Source organism: Sphaeramia orbicularis, chromosome 6 (assembly GCF_902148855.1).
Source record: "Sphaeramia orbicularis chromosome 6, fSphaOr1.1, whole genome shotgun sequence".
Classification (NCBI taxonomy): domain Eukaryota; kingdom Metazoa; phylum Chordata; class Actinopteri; order Kurtiformes; family Apogonidae; genus Sphaeramia; species Sphaeramia orbicularis.
Window position 1 is genome coordinate 16,238,057 of NC_043962.1, and position 23,904 is coordinate 16,261,960.

Consider the following 23,904-nt stretch of genomic DNA (forward strand, 5'->3'; position numbering starts at 1 on the left):
AAGGCCCAATCCATCACACAGTGACAGGAACCATTAGAGCATGGAGGAGCATCTGTGGAGCCCCAGGTAAGGATGTATGGACTGGGCTCCTGTTTCCTTTTACCTCATCTACTGCACAGCCAGGGTATGTATGTATGGATGTCACATTATACATGCAGGTCTATAGCTCACACACACATAAGCCTCAGCGTGTAAACATGAACACACACATATGTTTGGAAACAACCCCCCCCCCCCCCCCCCCCCCTCTCCATTTCTGACACCTGCCCTCCCCGCTCTCCTCCATCTCTGACATTTCTGAGGTCAGACTGCGCTAACCTCACCAGCTCGACAACACCTGAGCTCCCAGTCCAGGTAAAGTCCACCACAGGCCACAGACAGTAAACAAACACACACACAAGAAGTGACCTTGCACTAACAGCACAAGTGTGAACAGAAAACAGGAGGTGAGAGGAGGTGGGAAAAGATAAAGAGGCTAAGCTTGATATTTACCAAGGGCCAGCTGGGTCTCATCCAAGGTTAGAATAGTTTGGGATTTTTCATTATAAACTGTGAAAAAAAAACATCTGTAATTTAACAGAATTTTCACTGTTTATTTTACAGATTTTTCCTGTATTTTTAAGACACAGGAAAATATCAATGAAATGACAAAAATAAACTGGGATTTTACATCAAATGTAAAAATAACACGAAAAAACTGTAACTGTGAAAAACCAAAAAATTTAAATTTTTTAAAAGAAATGTTTTCTTTTCACAGAAAAATACAGTTAAAATACATTTGCAAATGTATCGTAATTTCACAAATATTTCTTTACTATTCATGAGATTAAACTGTAAATTTAAAGTTTAATACTGTAAAAAAATAAATAAATAAATAAATAAAACAAAGTAAAATTACTGACAATTAACCATAAGAGAAGTATTTGTTCTGTAAGTTTAACAAGACTTGTTTGTTAATTGACAAATGTCTTATGTAATTACGAGAGGTTTCACAACAAAAATGTTCAATAAATGTATTCTTGTGAATGTATAACATGTATAAGCACTGATAAACTGTCCAAATACAGTTTTTATCAGTGGATTGTACAACTTAGTCTCTTTGAAAATTATTTATATATATATTTATAGGTAATTTGATTGTTTTAATACATGTAAATATTCTTTATTAAACATTAAAAATTCCAAAAAATATGCAAAATCTCATGTAAAGTTAGGGCAAAAAAACTGTATTTTAATTATGGAAAATTAGCGTATTTTTATGAGATGGTTATTTTCCGTTATTTTACAGTATTTTTTTGGCACCCCTGCTACTGGAATATTACCGTTTTTTTTTTTGTTTGTTTGTTTTTTACAGTGTAGTTTAGTTTTATTTAGTTTTGGCTTTTTTTTCTGTAACTCAGTTAGTTTTAATTGGTTTTTAGAGCAGGTTTGCTAGTTTTTATTCGTTTTCATTTTACTTTTTCTAAATGCCTAGTTTTAGTTTTAGTATTAGTTTTGGTTTTGTCATATCTTTTATCTTCCTCATTGTCATATTCAAATAAATCCCAGACAGGATTCTGCTGATTTCTCCCAACTTTAGTCTCCATGTTTCCAGGTAGAGTGGGGACCAGAAGACGACTGGAAACCACAAGTGACTAGAAGTGACGGACTGTGAAGTGTCGTATGGTGCCGCTAGCTAAAATTGCTAGAGTGAAATAAATCGATTTCGTATCAATCAGACATTGACAAAGACAAAAATGAAGGGAATTTTATCCATCATTTTTAGACATTTTAGTTAGTTTTGTAAACACATAATACAGTTTCAGTTAGTTATCATTTTTTCTTTTAATTATAGTTTTTATTTACAGGGGTTGGACAAAATAATGGAAACACCTTCACCTCAAGATGATAATGCCCCAATCCATACAGCTAGAATTGTTAAGGAATGGCATGAGGAACATTCTAATGAAGTTGAGCATCTCGTATGGCCGGCACAGACCCCAGACCTCAACATTATTGAGCATTTATGGTCAGTTTTAGAGATTCAAGTAAGACGTCGATTTCCACCGCCATCGTCTCTAAAAGAGTTGGAGGGTATTCTAACTGAAGAATGGCTTAAAATTCCTTTGGAAACAATTCACAAGTTGTATGAGTCCATACCTCGGAGAATTGAGGCTGTAATTGCCGCAAAAGGCGGACCTACACCATATTAAATTATATTTTGTTGATTTTTAAGGTGTTTCCATTATTTTGTCCAACCCCTGTATTTCGGTTAACGAAACTGTTTTTTCAATTGTAGTTTTCGTCATTTCGTTAGTTTTCGTTAACGATAATAACCTTGGTCTTATCCCAGATTCTTGAAATGACTTTCCAGTGTCTGCATCAAAGAGGAGCCTCCACGTACACCGACAACGTACAGACCTGACATGACATCACTAACGTAAAGCCCTTCATCCTGTATATACTTTCAAAGCCTCAGATTTCTATATTGTGTTGAACGGTGCTGTCATCCTGGTCATGTAAGTCATACCAGGCCCTAGAGGGTTTGTACAGTCATCTTTTACTCCATTATCTTTTTCTATTTTACTGGGGAAAAAAAAAAGTCATGTCAGGTGAATACATACAGTCAAATGTACATTACTGTCCCACCATGAACACAAAAGTCCATCGAAATAACAGGACAGACAAATAAATACTTAAGTAAATAAATGTATCTTCATCATAATACACAATGGTGTCACCCCACTATGACAAAAAAATACTTTAGATTTTTGGTTAAAAACATAGACAAGCATTTAAGTATTAAAATTCAAGATTCATTATTATCATTGTAGAAGCATTCAATGAGATTCAGGTGTGCTGTGCAATAAACATGATTTAAAATAGCAGAAAAATATATTAAAATATAGAAATATATTAACCCTATAATGCCAAACATATTACATTTGATACATGAGTTTTGAAGCCCTCTACATGAACAGTGATATTTTTTTCTTGAAAAACCTGATGTATACAATTAGATACATACAATACACAGATAATTCACCAGGGGGAGGAATTCGTTCACCAGAGGCCTTTCCAGTCACACTACAAGACTGTCATTAATGAGGAAGGAGGCAAAACTTTGGCAATTTGAAAAGGAATTACCAATTTGTTAGACATGTTTGTGTTACATTATGTTTTTGTTTGTTTAAAAATTATAATAATTGAACATTGAGACCCAATGTATCAAATATGATACAAAATTGAAACTCATACACTGAAATTGATATTTGAAAACATTTTTCTTGGGTTGTTCAGGAGGACCAAAAAAGGCCCCAGTTTCAAGGAACTGGAATTTTCTGTCAATGATTTAATGGTTCAGGCTTTACAGGGTTAAAAGAGGTAGCAAAAAAAAACCCCAAAAAAACAAAGAACTGGAATGGGTTTATTAAGTACTCGTATCGCACTCGGTATCGGCAAGTACTCAACTGTAAGTACTCGTACTCGGTCTGGAAAAAAGTGGTATCGGTGCATTCCTAGAAAATATATATTCTATTGAACAGATCGAATGTTATCAATTCAAACATTCAGTAACCGATGCATCGCAATATCATTCCAAACTTTTCATTGACTCGCAGCTTCTCTATCGGTGCACTCGGATCGTGCATGCGCATGTCGGCGAATCGATGCGTACCGGATAATCTTCCCGTCCCTAGTATGCATGCGTTTGTTCATATATAAACATCTCTTTTCCTGCATTAAGCTACATTTTAACTTCTCATGACCATCAGTCATCGGTGTGCCTTCTGACTAGTGTAAGTCCTTTCCTATTCCATCCTACAGTCTTCAGTCTTGTGTGTTTAGTGTACAAACCCACTGGCACATACAGTGTTGATAACCTTTTCCAGTGTAACTCTGCAGCTTACAGTGTTTTCTAATTAGCTCTTTCTAAGACATGTGCCGTCTTCAAACGTGGGAAAAGAAAAAAACCCTGTCATTAAACTGTTTACTCAAGCTGACCTTTACAGTGGTGATATTCTCCAGTTGCCTTTGTGCTTGATTAGAGCGTTTACGGCCATGTGTTGTTATGTTTCGAGCTTCTCTCAGGCAGTGAGTTTACTTCTTTCAAATGTAACATACTTGGCAACTATGAGCCCGCGTGGAGTAAACCACAATTTATGTGGAAAAAAAGGGTCTTTTTACAAGACTGTTTCCTGCGTGATACTGGTTAATAGGCTCATTTTCACTAAGAGATACTGAAGCGCAATTACAGTCGTTAATATAAGTAAGGAAGGCATGTTTGTTAATGTGAGCTCATCGTGTTTATTCCATAGCATAATGCAGTAATTGTATTACCTGAGGACCCGGAGTTATTTTGTTTACTCATAAAAAAAAAAGGTTAAACAATCTGTATATAATATAGCTTGCCAAAAAGCAACAGGACTGATAGTAAAACAAGAAGGTCTTATGATTTGAGCATTTTCAATTCACTTTACCTTTTCTTGTGTTATACAGAGTGACCCAAAAAAACGGGAATTTTTGAAGTGCGTATTGGCAGACATGAGCAAGTGGCAGCACTGCGAGACAGTGACCTTGAGCAAGTAAACACACCCCCATTTTAGTAACCATTGGCGGCTGTGCGAGAATTGTTCGGTAACCGTGTGATCTCAAGATTTGGTAACGTTCCCTGGCCCCCTAGATCGCCAGATTTGTCCGTTTGTGATTTTTTCTTGTGGGGCTATCTCAAGAGTAAAGTGTACACGACTCGACCAAGAACTCTGGATGAGTTAAAACAGAGAATTCAGGATGAAATTCACAGTATCCCAGCTGAGATGTTGCAGCGGTCAATGAGGAATCTCAACGGCAGATTTCAAGAATGCATTCGTACAGGAGGACGCCATCTACAGGAAGTAATTTTTAAAAAATGAAAATTATATCATTGTTTCTTAAATGGCATGTTTTAAGGTTTCAATTACTGTGAATAAAATATTTTCTTCCATCACTCTTGGTTTTATTGGATTGTTAAAAAGTTCCCGTTTTTTTGTGTCACCCTGTATATCCTCATATTAAGCCAATCAGCCTTATTTGTCTTTTGTTTGAATTTATTTTCCATATCTCTTGTAATATATTGTATATTTATTAGGCCTGTAACGGTACACAAAATTTTCGGTTTGGTACGTTTTCGGTTTTCAAAGCCACCGTTCGTTTTTTTTTTCGGTTCGGTATGGGAAGAAAGAAAACCCCTCAAAATGTCTTTAATGCATTTATGAATTTTTGAACATTTTTCCCAAAATTTTTGGAGACAACAGAATATAGAAAAACAGGAATAACATAATTCTGCTGCTATAAATCAAATAGAAAATAAAATAAATAAAATATTACTAAATGTATTTTAAACATTAGTATTGCACTTTTCCCTGAAAGGTAGTTTTGAACAAACAACAAAAAATCTAATCACAGTTCTGTCAGTTCACATTCTGCATAAAAATATTTTTAAAAAAAATCCACATGAAGTGCAATATTAACAAGAGGACAAACTCAAATTCTCTTTTAACAAACTGAAGAGCTACATTGACAACAAAATTAACCACATTATTTATTTGCGTGGATTTAAAGTTCCGCATCAAACAACATCTTTCGCTCCTTTTTCTTTTTCTCATCATACTGTGCTGTTTCAGTACAGCTGTGTACCGAACCGAACAGGTGTGTACCGAAACGGTTCGGTTCGGTACGTGTACCGTTACAGGCCTAATATTTATATGCATTTGTGGACATGCTTTTGTAATGTGAGCTCATCATGTTTATTCCATAGCGTAATGCAATAATTGTATTACCTCAAGACCGGGTGTTATTTTGTTTACTCATAAAATAGAGGTCGACCGATATGGGTTTTTCTGAGACCGACTGCTGACGTTTAAAAAATTGGTCAGCCAGTGGCCTGATTTTTGAGGCCAATATTTAAGGCTGATTTTTTTTTTTTTTTTTTTTTTAAAGCACATTGACTGTAAAATACAACTGAAGCACTCAGATAATTAAGATTTTTATGCAGCAATATAAATTAAATTATTATTACACATACACATAGTACTCTTTTAACATTTTTTGAACTTCGAGTGCTGCCCACACAGGTGCCTGATCAAATATCCTGATATCCTGATTTTCACTGAAAAAATGCAAAATAGAGAGGATAAGATGATGATAAATGGTGATAAATCACTTAAGAAAGGTTAAATAGAGATGTTCAGAGACTCCATAGTGAACGTGAAAACACCATCATCTTCTACAACATTGGTTCACCAGTAAAACCCATGGAGTTGGATCAATGACAGTGGATGGACACACTTATTTTATGTTCAGTTAATGATAGATTTTGCTGAAAAAATTCATCGTTTTCTTCAGTTTTCTCTTTTTTGGATATAATAGCCCTCAACTTTAATGTGAGCTTTAATGAACATCTACATAATCAGTAAATTAAATATGGAAAAATACCTGATTTACACTTAAAAATGCAAAATACAGAAAATAATATGAGAGTAAATGGTGATAATAGAGGAAAAAATTCATTTGGGAACTGCCACAAAAACTGCACTTGGTCTTTATAAGTTAAAGACGGTTGAATAATGGGATTTATTATTACCCTGTTCACTCTAATACATATATTCTTCTACGAGGGAAATTCTCCTCCTGTTTTCCATTTTACAAAACATCCCAATCCAAGCTTCACCACAAAAACTACTACAAATAAGCTCAGACAAACCATTGTTTCTGCAGACTTTAAACTGTGGACACCGCAGATAATACTAGACAGAGCCGACACAGAGGCTGTAGACTGTCATGAAGTTGAGAAGCACTGGTTTGGATTGTCTAAGTTCACTCTACATGATGTAAATATCACCACAATGTTCTATGTACGTGTTCGTGACACAAAGAAACAACAGACAGGCACAAATTGAAATGAGAGCCCATTGTTTGCTAATCGCTTCGTTTTCCCCATGGATACACACAGATGTCAGTGTTTTTAACTAAATTAAATAGGTTTTTCAGATCTGAAACAGCATTTACATGAGGACAAGACGCCCAAACAGGGAAAAATATCTGTTATGCAAAATAATAAGTAACAGTGTGGATGGGGCTTTAGAAAGATGACATGAAATGAGATAGTATATGTAATTCAGCAGTTGAATTAATAGAATTTATTGACTTTCTACAATCCCTGAACAAAACAAGAGGTGCCAGGTACAACAAACCCTGCCCCTCGCACATGTGTCAGCCATTATAAGTAAATGGGAAGATTTTAAAAATTCGTATAAAATTTGAACTTTGATCTACTGTTCCCAAAATATAATGACATCTATTCCGGGTCACTGGCAATCTATAAACCCAATTTGGTATGAATTCAATCAATAGTTTTGCTGCTACAGACACCTGAAATTTCACCCATTATAAGTAAATGGGGATTTTTTTTTTTTTTTTAATTCATAAAAAATTGTAACCCTAACCTGCCTTCTCCAAAATAGGATGATCTCTATTCTGGGTCACTGGCAATCTGTATACCAAATTTGGTATGAATTCAACCCCTAGTTTTGCTGCTACAGACATTTGAAATTTCGCCCATTATAAGTAAATGGGGGGAAAATATATTTTAAAATTCATTAAAAATTTGCACTTTGATCTACTTTTTCCAAAATGTAATGAGATCTATTCTGGGTCACTGGCAAACAATAAAGTCAATTTGGTATGAATTCAACAAATAGTTTTGCTGCTACAGACATTTGAAATGTCACCCATTATAAGTAAATAGGGCTTTTTTTTTTAAATTCATAAAAAATTTTGACTTTGACTTATTATTTCAAAAATGTAATGAGATCTATTCTGGGTCACTGGCAATCTGAAAACCAAATTTGGTATGAATTCAACCAATAGTTTTGCTGCTACAGACCTTTGAAATTTCACCCATTATAAGTAAATGGAGAAAAAAAAAAGATTTTAAAAATTCATAAAAAATTTTAACTTTGACCTATTTTTCCCACAATGTGATGACATCTATTCTGGGTCACTGGAAATCTTTAAACCAAATTTGGCATGAATTCAAACAATATTTTTGCTGCTACAGGCATTTGAAATTTGTACATTATAAGTAAATGGGGGAAATTTCTTTTTTTTCTTTTTTTTTTTTAAATTCATAAAAAATTTTAACTTTGACCTACTTTTCACAAAACGTAATGAGACCTATTCTGGGTCACTGGCAATCTATAAACCTAATTTGGTATGAATTCAACCAATAGTTTTGCTGCTAGAGTGTTGACAAACAAACAAACTGAAGCAAAACCCCTTGCCTCTCCTTGGGGGGGGGGGTAAAAATGTGGTAACAGCTATTATTTACAAAATCTATTTTTCCACATGGTTAATTGTAGAGCTTAATTTCACAGCTTCAGAACCAATTTTTATGCAGAACTTAATGGTAAATCTAGATAACGTCCACGCACAACCACTCGTCTCTGATTTGTATGCAGTTGAAGGCTTGATGAAATGAGTTATGAACTTGACGCTCCATGGAATTACTGCAAAGCTCTCGCTCTCGGCCGCCTACCACCTTGAGGCCACACACAGAAGCTGTAATGACAAAATGGGAGATTTGCAGCAGATATAAAACTGTGATGTAATTGACTGAGAGCCACAATCAGATAAGGAGGCCCTTTCCCCTACTTTTAAACGCTAAATGTCAAATGACTTTAGCTGAGTGGAGCGGCTCAGTGATAAAATGTAGTACCGGCCCATTGTGGCCTATCAGTCACACAACAAACTGGGATCTGTAGGGCGACTGAAGAAAGGCTTTTATAGAAGTCAAACCAGAAAAAAAAAGCTGGGACATGGTGACAGTTCATTTTTCGTGCTTTCATGCTTTGTCTCCCTCTTATCACAGGATGTTACACTTTATTTTGGGTATTAGTGTAGGGGTGTGAGAAAATATCAGTTCTGCAATATATTGCGATATTTCATTTCACGATACTATATCGACATTAGAAAGGACTGTATGGATATTTTTAGGTATTTATTCAAATGCAGATATTGTGGAGGTTCATTTTGGGTTTTTTTTTTGTTTTGTCTTTTTTGTTTATATTTTATTTATTATTATTTTACATTCTTTTATCAAATAATGTTAGTTCCTTTGTTGGGATTGCACAAAAATAATGTTATGATGTTAATTATGAACTAATAGAATATGAACATTTGAACAGGATCTTAAACTGGAATGTCTGTAAAACATAATTTAAGTTTTAACACAGGAACATTTTATGATATAGCATATAGCAACATTTTGCAATATATCGTGATATTTAATTTCACGATACTGTATCGACATTAGAAAGGACTGCATGGATATTTTTAGGTATTTATTCAAATGCAAATTTTGTGGAGGTTCATTTTTGTTTTTTTGTCTGTAAACATACTTTTATTTATTTATTTATTTATTTATTTATTTATTTATTTATTTATTTATTTATTATTCATAACAAAATTTCATTTTTTACAGAGTAAAGTTTTGTGATATAGTTTTAAATCCTGTTCTGACCTTTTATTTATTTATTTATTTATTTTACCTTTATTTAACCAGGAAGTCTTATTGAGATTAGGAATCTCTTTTGCAAGGGAGACCTGGCCAAGGTAGCAGCCATACAAAGTCCAAACAACATAAAACACAGATATGATACACATTTAACAATAAAACACAATAACAACTAAATAAAAATTTGTTTAGTATTTGTGCATATTTCAGGTATAATTAAATTTTTCCAGGAAATATTGTCTTAGAAGAAGAAACAACACAAACAAAAAATATTGCTTTGTTAACAGTATTGTGATATATCGCGATATATCGTATCATGGTCCTAATATTGTGATTTGTATCGTATTGCTCGATTCTTGCCAATACACACCCCTGTTCTTAGTAGGGGTGTTAGAAAATGTCAGTTCTGCAATATATCACTATTTTTCATTTCAGAATACTGTATCGATATTAAAAAGTACTGCATTGATATTTTTAGGTATTTATTCAAGTGCAGATATTGTGGAGGTTCATTTTTGTTTTTTTGTTTTTCTTATTGTTTATATTTTATTTATTATTATTTATCACTCTTTTATTAAATAATGTTAGTTCCTTTGTTGGGATTGCACAAAAATAATGTAATGATGTTAGTTATGAACTAATAGAATATGAACATTTGAACAGGATCTTAAACTGCGATGTCTGTAAAACATAATTTCAGTTTTAACACAGGAAAATTTTGTGATATAGCGTTAGATCCTGTTCTGATCAAATAAATATGTGTTTAGTATTCGTGCATATTTCTGGTGTAATTCAGTTCTTCAAGGAAATAATCATTAAAAAAAAAGAAACAAACAAAAAATGGCTTTTTTAGCAGTATCATGATATATCGCAATCGTGATCCTAGTATTGTGATTTGTATCGTATTGCCAGATTCTTGCACACACACCCCTATATTAAATGTATTATTATGGTTATTCTGTTGTTTTACTTGGTATTCTTATTTCACTGTTTTAAATTGTACGGCTGTGTTTATGTCTTCTTACTCTATTGTATTTTTTGTCTATAATTTTGCTTTTTAATCTTCTGTACGACACTGTTTTTAATTGTACAGCTGCTTTATGTCTTTAATCTATTCTTGTATTTTATTCTATTTTATTTTATTTTTTATTTATTTTTTTAATTTTTGGTTTTCCCCTGTAAGTTGCTTTGGAAAAAAAGTGTCTGCCAAATGCATAAATGTAAATGTATTTATTTTCACGGCACTGTTTTTCACCTCTGTGCTCAAATTAATGGTCACACAGTCAGTTGAAGGCTCAGTTTGCCCTGAGGAATAACTCCCTTTGTCTATCATCAGTCAGTGGTCACTTTTCCATTGGACATCTGTGCAAAACTTTACCGATATTTACTAAACGTCAAAAAACCACAAGTGCATAATGTCGGTTTTTCCATTAAATCACAAATGCGATGATTTGTTTATTTATTATCGCAAGATGACACGAGAAGTCATTCCATAAACATGGTGACGAACGTAAATATGGTGTTGATTTACAGATATATTCATTATTATTATTATTATTATTATTATTATATATTACCCTTCTATCTCATACTAAATTAAAAAATGATTGGGTTTCCTGGTGTGTCCACACATACCGCGACATGTTTCTTCTTTTTCTTCTTCTCTTGTTGTAACGTCAACATCCGGTTTTTTAATTCACCAGACTCTAGTTGCAAAAAAAGGTCTTTCCATTGCAGTTTTGCATGATATACCACTTGCGCTACACCCGAAAAAACCACCTCTTGCCAGGGAAAAAAGTTTTAATCGAAAATGAGACTTTTGGCGAAATTGTCGTTTTTCCATTAGGTTAGTTTTTACGCGCAAGTTATATTTGCGCAATTTGAGGTTCAATGGAAAAGCGACTTGTGTACAAGGTTATAATAGTTTTGGATTTTTCATTATAGTTTAGTTTTATTTAGTTTTGACTTTTTTTTCTCTAATTCAGTTAGTTTTAATTCATCTTTAGAGCAGGTTTGCTAGTTTTATTAGTTTGCGTTTTCTTCTAAATGCTTAGTTTCAGTTTAGTTTTAGTTTTTCATGTCTTCTCTGTCGTCGTATTCAAATAAATCCCAGACAGGACTCTGCTGCTTTCTCCCAACTTTAGTCTCCATGTTTCCAGGTAGAGTGGGGACCAGAAGACGACTATAAAGGACAGGTGATGAGAAGTGACGGACCGTGAAGTACCGTATGGTGCCGCAAGCTAAAATTGCTCAAACGAAATAAATCCATTTCAAATCAATCCGACATTTACAAAGATGAAAACTAAGGGAATTTTATCCATAATTTTTATACATTTTAGTTAGTTTTGTAAGCGCACAATACAGTTTCAGTTAGTTATTGTTTTTTTCTTCTAATTATAGTTTTTATTTATTTCAGTTAACGAAAATGTTTTTTCAATTCCAGTTTTCGTCATTTCGTTAGTTTTCATTAACGATAATAACCTTTCTAGTGTCTGCCTTTTCCAATAGAGGCAGATGAATGCACATGCTACAATGCCACTGTAGTGGACTTTTAGCTGCGTGGAAATGACAAAAAGGATAACAAATCGGTCATAGTATTCGTACATACCGCATGAATCGGCTCCGTTATCAAACCCCAGTAACATTACAGATAACAGATAAGTCTGACATAAGTATTGCCATGGTGACAGTTCTCAGCCTATGCTTGCCTTTGTGTTGTGTGTGGTCGGACTAAATGACATGCTACCATAATGTCAATTGTCAGCTCAAAGTTGTACATCAAACTGAGTAAACCATAGAAGGTGACCTCGCATCCCAACTTCACCGTAAATATGCCATTTTACGGTCATAAAAACAGGTTGTTGTTTTCCGAAAAGTGCCAGACGGCCCACGCTGTTCCTTATTTGTCTCCTTAGAGCAAGGGAACCCACTGTAGGCCAACTGTAACTGACTGTGCCTCTGTCCTCTGTGCTGCAAAGAGATGTGTATGTTTGGGTTTTCTGAATCTATGTGGAGTGTAAATGTTAGAAATATATCAAGAAGTAGTCGTTGTTCATCTGTTTAAAGGTTGTTGGACAAGACACTACAATTTTTGTGACTTAAGTGGACCAAAAAAATAAGGTAAGATAAGGTAAGATAAGATAAGATAAGATAAGATAAGATAAGATAAGATAAGATAAGATAAGATAAGATAAGATAACATAAGATAACATAAGATAACATAAGATAACATAAGACAAGGTAAGATAAAGTAAGGTAAGATAAGACAAGGTAAGATAAGATAAGATAAGATAAGATAAGATAAGATAAGATAAGATAAGATAAGATAAGATAAGATAAGATAAGACAAGACAAGGTAAGATGAGGTAAGATAATATAAGATAAGGCAAGGTAAGATAAAATAAGATAAGACAAGATAAGATGAGATAAGATAAAGTAAAATAAGATAAGTTAAGATAAGATAAGGTGAGGTAAGGTAAAATAAAATAAGATAAGATAAAACAAGATAAGATAAGGTAAGGTAAATAAGATGAGACAAGGTAAGATAAGATAAGGTAAGGTAAGATAAGATAAGGTAAGATAAGATAAGATAAGATAAGGTAAGGTAAGGTAAGGTAAGATAATATAAGATAAGGCAAGGTAAGATAAAATAAGATAAGACAAGATAAGATGAGATAAGATAAAGTAAAATAAGATAAGTTAAGATAAGATAAGGTGAGGTAAGGTAAAATAAAATAAGATAAGATAAGATAAAACAAGATAAGATAAGGTAAGGTAAATAAGATGAGACAAGGTAAGATAAGATAAGGTAAGGTAAGATAAGACAAGGTAAGATAAGATAAGATAAGGTAAGGTAAGGTAAGGTAAGGTAAGGTAAGATAAGATAAGATAAGATAAGATAAGATAAGATAAGATAAGATAAGATAAGATAAGACAAGACAAGGTAAGATGAGGTAAGATAATATAAGATAAGGCAAGGTAAGATAAAATAAGATAAGACAAGATAAGATGAGATAAGATAAAGTAAAATAAGATAAGTTAAGATAAGATAAGGTGAGGTAAGGTAAAATAAAATAAGATAAGATAAAACAAGATAAGATAAGGTAAGGTAAATAAGATGAGACAAGGTAAGATAAGATAAGGTAAGGTAAGATAAAGCAAGGTAAGATAAAATAAGATAAGACCAGATAAGATAAGATGAGATAAGATAAGGTAAAATAAGATAAGATAAGGTAAGGTAAGGTAAGGTAAGGTAAGGTAAGGTAAGGTAAGGTAAGGCAAGGTAAGATAAGATAAGATAAGATAAGATAAGATAAGATAAGATAAGATAAGATAAGATAAGATAAGACAAGATAAGATAAGGTAAGATAAGGCAAGGTAAGATAAAATAAGATAAGACAAGATAAGATAAGATGAGATAAGATAAGGTAAAATAAGATAAGATAAGGTAAGGTAAGGTAAGGCAAGGTAAGATAAGATAAGATAAGATAAGATAAGATGAGATAAGGTAAGGTAAAATAAGATAAGATAAGATAAGGTAAGATAAGGCAAGGTAAGATAAAATAAGATAAGACAAGATAAGATGAGATAAGGTAAGGTAAAAAACTGTTAGTGTGAACAGAGAAACTGATAAGATTAGAAAACTGTTAAAATTATAGTTAGATGCAGCCCTAGTTCATGCAACTTTAAATAACAGGACTGGGCTCATGTATGTTGAAATAAAAAATAATGATGTCATTTCACATTGAATATTGAGTTCCATTTCATCATAAACATGCACAATTTATACATTAAAACAATACTTAAGGCATGGCTTCAGTGTAGAAATCACCCATTTCTTATATCAGAAACCTGTGTCCACCACAGAAGCTGTCCTGTGCATTTTTTTTTTTTTTTTCCGAACAGCCTCTTGAGAAGCTTGCCAAGTTAGTTAACCAGGATGGCAGACCATAAAAGAAATCTATACAGCCCACTCAATGCCAGAGGGGTAACTATCTGCCACTCATTTTTTTCACAGACAATTGGACCAGCAGGATGTGTGGAGTTTCAATCAGAAACGTAAAAAAACTGTCAGCTTTGAAGCATCCTCTCCTTCTGCCCTTTTGGCGCTGTTTCCTCTCTGGTCTGGCCATGCCTGACAAGCCATTAGAAGGCCTGTCTGCCCGTGGCAATGGATGGGCCATACTCCAGAGGACACCCAGAGTCAGATAAGGCTTAAATCATGAGAGGACAGCGTGAAGAAAAGGCAGCACAGGCCCTCAGTCTTCATTTCTACACTGGTTTCCAAAGGTGGGGGTGTGTGTGTGTGTGTGTGTGTGTGTGTGTGTGTGTGTGGGGTGCTTTTCAATAAAACCATTTTTTCCTCTTTGTTTCTACTTCTGTGTCTGTCCCTCCAAGTTTTCGCCTCTATTCTCGCTGACCCTTATTTGTCCTTGCCGTGTAACATTTCTCCCGTTGTTTCTCTGCATGGGCGTACCACACAGACACTGCTCCGGAGCCCTTTTTCTCACATTTGTGCACATGTCTTGTTGAATTTGTTTTGATGGGTGGAGAGTCGTGGATGTCACATTGACTAGGCAGCAAACAGTAAATTCTTATGACAGAGGCTGTTGGGAAAAGGGCTACTTAATGGCTGAGTGCTTCAAAAGCGACAACAAAATGTAAAATGGCCATCACTTTTTGTTATCTCAGCTATTTCTTTTGAAAAATGTTTTCATTTTCTCTTACAGAGTGCACTGTATAAATACAAGCAAGCATAGGCACACATACAGTGGTGTGCAGAAATATTAGAACGCTCGTCAAATCTTAAGAAACTGATGGTTTATTTGTTCGCAGAGCCCGAATTTCACTTTTTTTCTTTAGGGCGACTGAAGAAAGGCTTTTATAGAAGTCAAGCCAGAAAAAAAAAAGCCGGGACATGGTGACAGTTCCTTTTTCATGCTTTGTCTCCCTCTTATCACAGGACGTTACACTTCACTTTGGGTATTAGTGTAGGGGTGTGAGAAAATATCAGTTCTGCAATATATCGCGATATTTCATTTCACGATACTGTATCGACATTAAAAAGGATTGTATGGATATTTTTAGGTATTTATTTAAATGCAGATATTGTGGAGGTTCATTTTGGGTTTTTTTGTTTTTTGTTTATATTTTATTTATTATTATGTAACATTCTTTTATCAAATAATGTTAGTTCCTTTGTTGGGATTGCACAAAAATAATGTTATGATGTTAGTTATGAACTAATAGAATATGAACATTTGAATAGGATCTTAAACTGGAATGTCTGTAAAACATAATTTAAGTTTTAACACAGGAACATTTTGTGATGTAGCATTAGATCCTCTTCTGATTAATAAATATGTGTTTAGTATCTGTGCATATTTCTGGTGTAATTCAATTCTTCAAGGAAATAATCATAAAAAAAAAAGAAACAAAAAACTGCCTTTTTAACAGTATCATGATATATTGCGATATATCGCATCATGAAATTCTTATGACAGAGGCTGTTGGGAAAAAGGCTAGTTAAAGGCTGAGTGCTTCAAAAGCAACAACAAAATGTAAAATGGCCATCACTTTTCATTATCTCAGCTATTTCTTTTGAAAAATGTTTTCATTTTCTCTTACAGAGTGCACTGTATAAATACAAGCAAGCATAGGCACACATACAGTGGTGTGCAGAAATATTGGAATGCTCGTCAAATCAAAAAGAAACTGGTGGTTTATTTGTTCCCAGAGCCTGAATTTCACTCTTTTTTTGCCATTGCAAAAGGTAAAAACAAAGGTACTGAGAATATTTCACCTACAAATTTATCAGTCCAGTCCTTTTTTTTTTTTTGGAAGTTTTGTTTTTATTGGAAAAGGAGCAAGATTTCTCAACATTACCATTCATACATATGATGTCTATTAGAGTCCTTTTTGTATTTCTTACTTTATACACACAAAAGTGTCAAACAGAGAAAAAAAAAACACATGAACTGAGTGCTTACAGTTTTGGTATTTCTCACTTAGAAAAAAAAGACAATCACAGCTTTGAATACCTCTGGGTTCTTTAAACATTACACATGTTTATGCAAAAGTAAAATATAAGCAAAGAATAAAGACAGTGAGATTATAAAGAAGAAATTTTTAGAGGAGTGATACAAATTCTGGGCGCCTAGAGGATACAAACTTAATCCATTTGTCCCAAATATGGTAAAATTTATCCCTCTGGATTCTGATAAAGTGAATTTTTCCATGTTGAAAATTTGCAAGATCGTCTCGTACCAATCTTCTTATGTTGGTGGAGATGGCTTGAACCACCTTCTTTTAAATTTTTTTAAATTTTGTTTAGTCCAGTCCTTTTTTTTTTTTTTACATTTAACTCTAATATTTAGAGTAGCAACAATCACAGCAGCGCAACTTTCTGGCATTGTGTTGATGTATTTTCTGAGAGTTTCAAGCCCAATGTTATTCCACGCTCTCAGAAGTTCATTCCAGAGAGTTTCCTTAGCAGTTACCAAGGAGGGGGGGGGGGGGGCACTAAATATTAGAGTAAAATGTGGAAAAAAAAGGACTGGACTGATACATTTGTAGGTGAAATGTTCTCAGTACCTTTGCCTTTACCTTTTGCAATGGCAAAAAACTGAAATTCAGGCTCTGGGAAAAAAAAACAAAAAAAAAACACCAGTTTCTTAAGATTTGACAAGTGTTCTAATATTTTTGCACACCACTGTATATATATAAACTCTAAAGCCACAGGGGAAAAAAAATAACTTGTTCCAGTGCTTGTGTGTAACAACTGGCATGAGTTTCATTATGTTTTATAACAAAATTATCCATGAATAATTAACCTGATGCATGCATTTAGCTGTTCATTATCACAGACATCTGGTTTAATTTACTTGGTTAAATTAAATCTGTATGTAGATGTTTGATAAAAAGCAATTAGACAGAAGAAAACTCTAGGGATTGGATCTGCATGACGGGAATGTAGGAATTTTCCATATCATCTGTTTGTCATAACATGAGTACATACCAGTGGCTGAGGTTTAATATTATGATATTGTTGCGGCTATTTTACCATGTTACACAATTCTATGTAACTTAGCAAAGAAAATATTAGTTTTGACTTATATTCCACTAATCCGATTTTTGCAAGTCAATATACTCACAACTCCAGGAGCCAAAGATAAACTATTCTATTACAAAAATAAAACTCCCTCTACCCGCTGTCAACACCTTACTGTTAATATTTCTATTGCCATATTGCTATCCATCAATATGCATGATGTTTAACTTGAACTATTATGCATCTGTGTGTGTTTCAGTGGATGTGGCTGCTATATAAATATAACCATGCGTAAGCGGGGAGATGTTTTTTTTACATTATATTGTAATGAAGAGCAAACAAAATATACACATGCACCCACATCTATGTATATGACGATTAAGCATTTTGACACAATTAACCCATCTGCAGCACAGAATGACTCTGAACGTCTCTGCTAACGCATTTGGTTCAGTTTGTCTGAGTAGAGTTAGCGTCGCACATGTGCAGATGGGCAGTTGATCCGGTAGTGACAGGCAGCAGAACCAACCCATAAAGATGGAAGACGCTAAACAGCATGTTGGCCCTCTGGATGGAAATATGAGGACGAAAAAACCCCAAAATGGAACAGTCGACCAATATAAAGTATTATCCACACTCTGCAGGAAGGAATTTTCTTCTCACCGAAGCACTTCCAGCTTAAAATACCCCATTAACGTGAAATATACGTTAGTCGGGGATTCTGCTAGCACTTCGGCTAACGCGACAAACACGTTAGGTGCATTTATATTTAAGGTCAAGGTTACTTTATTTGTATCCGTAGGTAGATTTGTTTTGCAGTCTAGGTGATTGCTTTGGTATTACAACAATACATACGTTGAACATGTAAGACAGGTACTTGATCACACTTACAGACAGGACAAAAAGTGCTCAGTGTTCCATCATTCATCAGTATAGCAGCATGGATAAGTAAAAGAATAAAATAAATAAATAAGATCAAATAAATAAAAACAAGATGCCATAGAACACAATAAAAACCAGAAAAGATAAGAACAATCCAGGATAAAAACCAGGATAAGAACATAAAATTTAAAAAATGTAAAAATCTGAAGTCACAATAATTATAAATAGAGCGAAGAAATGGGATAAATAACTAAAATAAGTAAGTAAAGTGGGATTTCCCAGGGTGCAATTTGTCAAAAAAAAAAACAATGAAGCCGATGTAGTATTGTATTTGTTTGTATTTTTTTGAGCTGAAGGGGGGGCGGGGGGGCAGCAGTTATATATGTGGGGGTGTGGTCCATAACTAACATAACTAACGCTGGCGTGAAACATTATCGAATGAAACTTTATATACTTTCATCGTCGAACTCCCAGGTTTTATTCCTCTATTATACAGCGGCTCTTACATGAAATTTTCACAACTTCTAACCTGTATCCTCTGGACCCCCTCCACTGCTCTATGGCCCCCCACAAATGCTGGGCCCATGAATTTGACACGTTTACCCCCCCTTTACGGTGCCCCAGCGCATGGGGACGTTTGCGAATTCTGACAGTGCCTACAGTTCAGTTCAGGTGAATATTAGTGCCAGTAATGTAGGATATAGGTGGAAGAAAACTGTCCCAACCTGCCTGTTATTTACACTGGTTGGTTGCCCCCCCCCGCCTCCCCCTAAGGGATAAAATTCATTGAGCAGAAGTAGGAATGTAAAAACCAGAGGGGCAACTGACTCCTCCCCTCCCCACCCCCAACAAATTGCACCCTGTATATTCCCTTCTTTCTTGAGTCTGTTTGTTCATGCAAAACGAAATGTGATTCATTCATTCATTCATTTTCTGAACCTGGTCACTGGAGCCTATCCCAGCCACTTATGGGTGAAGGCGGAGTACACCCTGGACATGTCACCAGTTCCTCACAGGGCTGACATATAGAGACAAACAATCACTCTCATATTCACACCTATGGGCGATTTAGATTCACTGATTAACCTATCAGTGCATGTGTTTGGATGGTGGGAGGAAGCCGGAGTACCCGGAGAGAACCCACGCAGACACAAGGAGAACATGCAAACTCCACACAGAAAGGTCCCACCCCCCCGTCGACTGGTGTTGGTGTAAAATTAATATAAATAATTAAAATTGTAATGTAAGATAGAGGACACCCCAGGAAGAATAGCAACTGATGTTTCCCTTGCTAATGGGGATCTTAAATGAAATGAAATAGTATGGTTTAGGGCTGAACAATACGGACAAAATTTCATATCTTGATATTCATGCCAGATATCTCGATATTGATACGATATGACTACAGGTTCGGTGAAAACCAAGCATTTTTCAGAAAAATAGAAACATCATAATACAAAAGAATGTGGAAAGTGGAGTTTTATTTATAAGAACTCACTGCCAGTCATCAACATTAACATAAAGTACGAATAAATGAAATTTGTTGTGATATCCAGAGCTGTACATGCAGGCCGAGTGCGGGGGAAATCTATATCATTTATATCGTTGCTTTTTCGATATTAATATCTTGAATGTTCATATCTAGATATCAATACGATAACGATATATCTTTCAGCCCTAGTATGGTTGGTGTTATTTACTGCTGTCATGTGTCTGCAGTGTTATTTATTATGTGTCTGCACTGAGATGTCTTCTTGTTTGTACTGTGTTTTCTGTATGGTGTTGTAGCCCCTTGCACTTTTGCCCATGACAAATTTCCCCCCGGGGACAATAAAGTATATCTTATCTTAAGTTTATATACACTACCAGTCAAAAGTTTGGACTCACTTATTTTTTCTTTATTTTCATGTCTATTTACATTGTAGATTCTCACTGAAGGCATCCGAACTATGAATGAACACATATGGAATTATGTAGTTAAAAAAAGTGTGACATAACTCAAAGCATGTTTCATATTTTAGATTCTTCAGAATAGCCACATTTTGCTTTTATTACTGCTTTTGTACATTCTTGGCATTCTCTCGATGAGCTTCATGAGCTAGTCACCTGACATGTTTTCCAAAAGTCTTGAAGGAATTCCCAGTGATGCTGAGGACTTGTTGGACATCTTTGGTCCATCTCATGCCATTTAAATTAAAAGGTGAGTCCAAACTTTTGACTGGTAGTGTATATTCCCTTCTTTCTTGCTTCCGTTTGCTCATGCAAAATAAAACTCAATTAATATAGATTAAAAATTAATGATATTTAATCATGATTAATCAAAATTAATCCACAGCAACCCTGTGATTAATCTGTTTAACAAATGTAATCGTTTGACAGCACTAATATCAAAATTCCACTGCCAGGTTGCTGAGAGCCCAAAGCGCCAGAGCAGGAAATCAGATACATGTGAAAAAACAGCACCATGAGAGCGAAGATCAAACTGTTTACCTTGTAGAGGAGCATGATGACCTGCCGCAACGTGAGCCTGTGGAAAACGCAGACGTCGTACAGCGCCGATACAGCCAGGACTGTCACTCCGAGCTCCTTCCACAGCATGCTGCAGGCAGCGCAGGCCAGGCTGCCCAGGAACCAAGCCAGCAGCCGCAGAGGCCCGGCATGTCCCCGCAGTTTACAGTGACGTATGTAGCACAGCAGGGACAGCAGGAAGAACAGGGCAGCGCCTTCATCGGCCCGGCCCACGACACCCGCCACGGCCTCTGTGTGGATGGGGTGAGAGGCGAACAGCAGGCCGGCCAGCAGGCTCCACAGGCCTCCTCCGAGCAGCAGGCGAGCCAGAGAGGTAAACAGGCCCGTCACGGCCCCGTGGAAGGCCACGTTAACCAGGTGGTAACCCCAGGGCTCCAGCCCACCCACAGCGTAGTTGAGGCGGAAGGAGAGGGTGCAGAGGGGTCGGTAAGACTTATGGCTGCCGCTGTGTGTGAGTAAGGTTCCCCAGAAGTCATCGTAGAAGATGTTCATCCAGGGTGTCTCTGGAAGTAAATCCTGGTTGGTCTTGATTGCACGGCTGTAAAGAGAAACAAAAATATGTTTGTATGCTGTAGATCACAGGGGTGAAACATACAGCAAAGGGTCTAATCCAACCTGTGGGATGAATTTGTTAAATACAAAAATTACACTGAAGATATTAACAATAAATGATGTGAATATGATTTTAGTTCAAGTTCCACATACAGACTAATATGATCTCAAGTCGGTCGGCCAGTAAAATACCATCATAATGATAACTACAAATGTTTCTCTGTGTTTTACTGTGAAAAAGTAAAATTATTAAAGTTAAAATGTTTACACTTACACACTATCCTTTCACAAAACATGTGAATAACTTGAAGAAATATGAACAACCTACAATGGGTACGGTTACATGATGTTTTTTAAATCCGATTTATTTTTCCAGAAGAAATTAATCCGGAAGTAAAGTACTTTCTCTTCTGTTTACATGGAAATGTTAAACCTGAATAAAGGTTTACATGAGAAACGTTTATTCGGTTCTCGCAGCCCTTCTGTTAGCTTAGCTTAGCATAGTCACTACATTTCTATGGTCACACATAGCCAGTTTTTTAAAGGTGATTTGTTGTCTTTTGTAAGTGATTTTGTGAAATCCGATTCTCCCTAATTATTTCTTTAGATCCATGACTTAGTGCACTCATACAATCTGTTGTGTTGACAAAAGTTGGAAAATCTTTCTGTTGGAAGGGATGCATGTGTTAAATTAGCTTTGCTTTACTGTTTTAGCTTTGCATTAGTTTTTATTTCTCAAGATTTTATTAGTGCAGGAAGTCACATCGCCATGATTTCAGCCTCAGTTTGTGATCATATTGACCCCAGCGGACTAAAGGAATGATTAGGGAGAACTGAATTTCACAAAAATCACTCATAAAATACAACAAATCAGCTATAAAAGCCTGGCTACGTCTGACCATAGGAATGAAGAGATTATGCTAAACTAGGCTAAGCTAAGATAACAGAAGGGCTGTGAGACAAGGCAGTTGGTGCACTGCAGTGCAAACTGATTTGCCACTTATTGAACTCATTAGTGCATGACAAATGAATGAATAAAAAACAGGTGATGAACTCTTCCTTCAGGGTTTTCCAGGCTGGTAGATCCCATCAGAATAGCCCACTGAAACGGTCTGGGTTGACTAGACTGCATCGCATATTCTTCCGCCAGCGCAGAATGTGTGCGTCATCGCGAAAGGACAAGACAACGAGCATGTGCAGAATGGAAGGAATAAAGTCCAAATGGAATAAAGGGTTTACTTGTCCCAGGAATAATTTAGACCAGATTCAAAAGTGGATTAAACCAGTGACTTTAATCGGGTTCAAATTTAATCCGAACTTGTCTTTTTCAACTGGAATAAGGTGTTTACATGGGCATCTGAAATAGGATCTAACCTTTAATCAGTTTAAACCAGGAATAAAAGTTGTCATGTAAACGCATGGAATGTCTGAAGAGAAGTAACTGCAATTTTAACAATATTCTTCCTGTTAATAAAATATTTTCTGTATTTGTAGATTCACTATGATCTGTAAATCGCAATGTAAATGACAAACTGAGGCATAATATTGTTCAAATTGCAGACTGTTCATGTTATTCAGATTTTTAAGGAATCTTTGCAGATTTGTGGATTTGATTTTTTTCATTGTTGTTATTATCATACTTGTCCAGCCCACTTATCATCATATTAGGCTGTATGTGGTCCTTGAACTAAATTGAGTTTGACACCCCTGCTGTAGATGGATCTAATAATTGTTTGATGTCGTACCAGCGGCTTTCAAGACATTTAACTTCACAAACTGTCTGACTGAGCAGCACAGTTGATGATTTACACAGTGTGATTAATACTACTTTGTCCCACAAAAACATTCAAAAGCCTGAGGTTAATGTAACTTTAAAGTGAGTCTTATGATGGTTTCATAATCCCATCATAATCCCATTAAAGACATTTTCATGCATTTACTGCTTAAAAACTCAAACTTCTGGATTTTAGACATTTTAAGGACAGACGCTCGGACATTTTGTCATATTGATTCACTGCTTGACCACTTCCGTAGTTCCAACTTCAATAAAAGTGCTATGTCTGAAAACAGTTTTTATAGTTCTGCTGGCAATGCACTGCAGATTCTCTGAGGAGGATGCACAGCTATTCTTTCCCAGTGTTGGAATAAGCAGAAAATATAGGTTGCTATGGAATGAAACTTTGCATTTGCTCACAGTTTTCCCTGAAAGTGTGGTCATGTGGCATTCACAAACAGAACATCAGAGTTGTGGAGCTCCAGGCTGTTTTGCCACCACAGCCACGGCTCTTACAGCTGTGGACTGGGGGAAGAAGCAAGAGCGCCACACCCTCGACCGCACAAAAATACAGGCACACAGTAGGGG

The 23,904-nt window shown here is 35.4% G+C and overlaps 1 protein-coding gene across 1 annotated transcript in view; it reads right to left on the minus strand.

Moving 5' to 3' along the window:
- tmtc2b (transmembrane O-mannosyltransferase targeting cadherins 2b) overlaps positions 1-23,904 on the minus strand; it is a 288,126-nt gene that overhangs the window by 135,450 nt on the left and 128,772 nt on the right. The window contains exon 2 of the mRNA XM_030136547.1: positions 20,952-21,528. Coding sequence (XP_029992407.1) covers positions 20,952-21,528 — 577 coding nt within the window. The remainder of the gene's footprint in view (positions 1-20,951; positions 21,529-23,904) is intronic.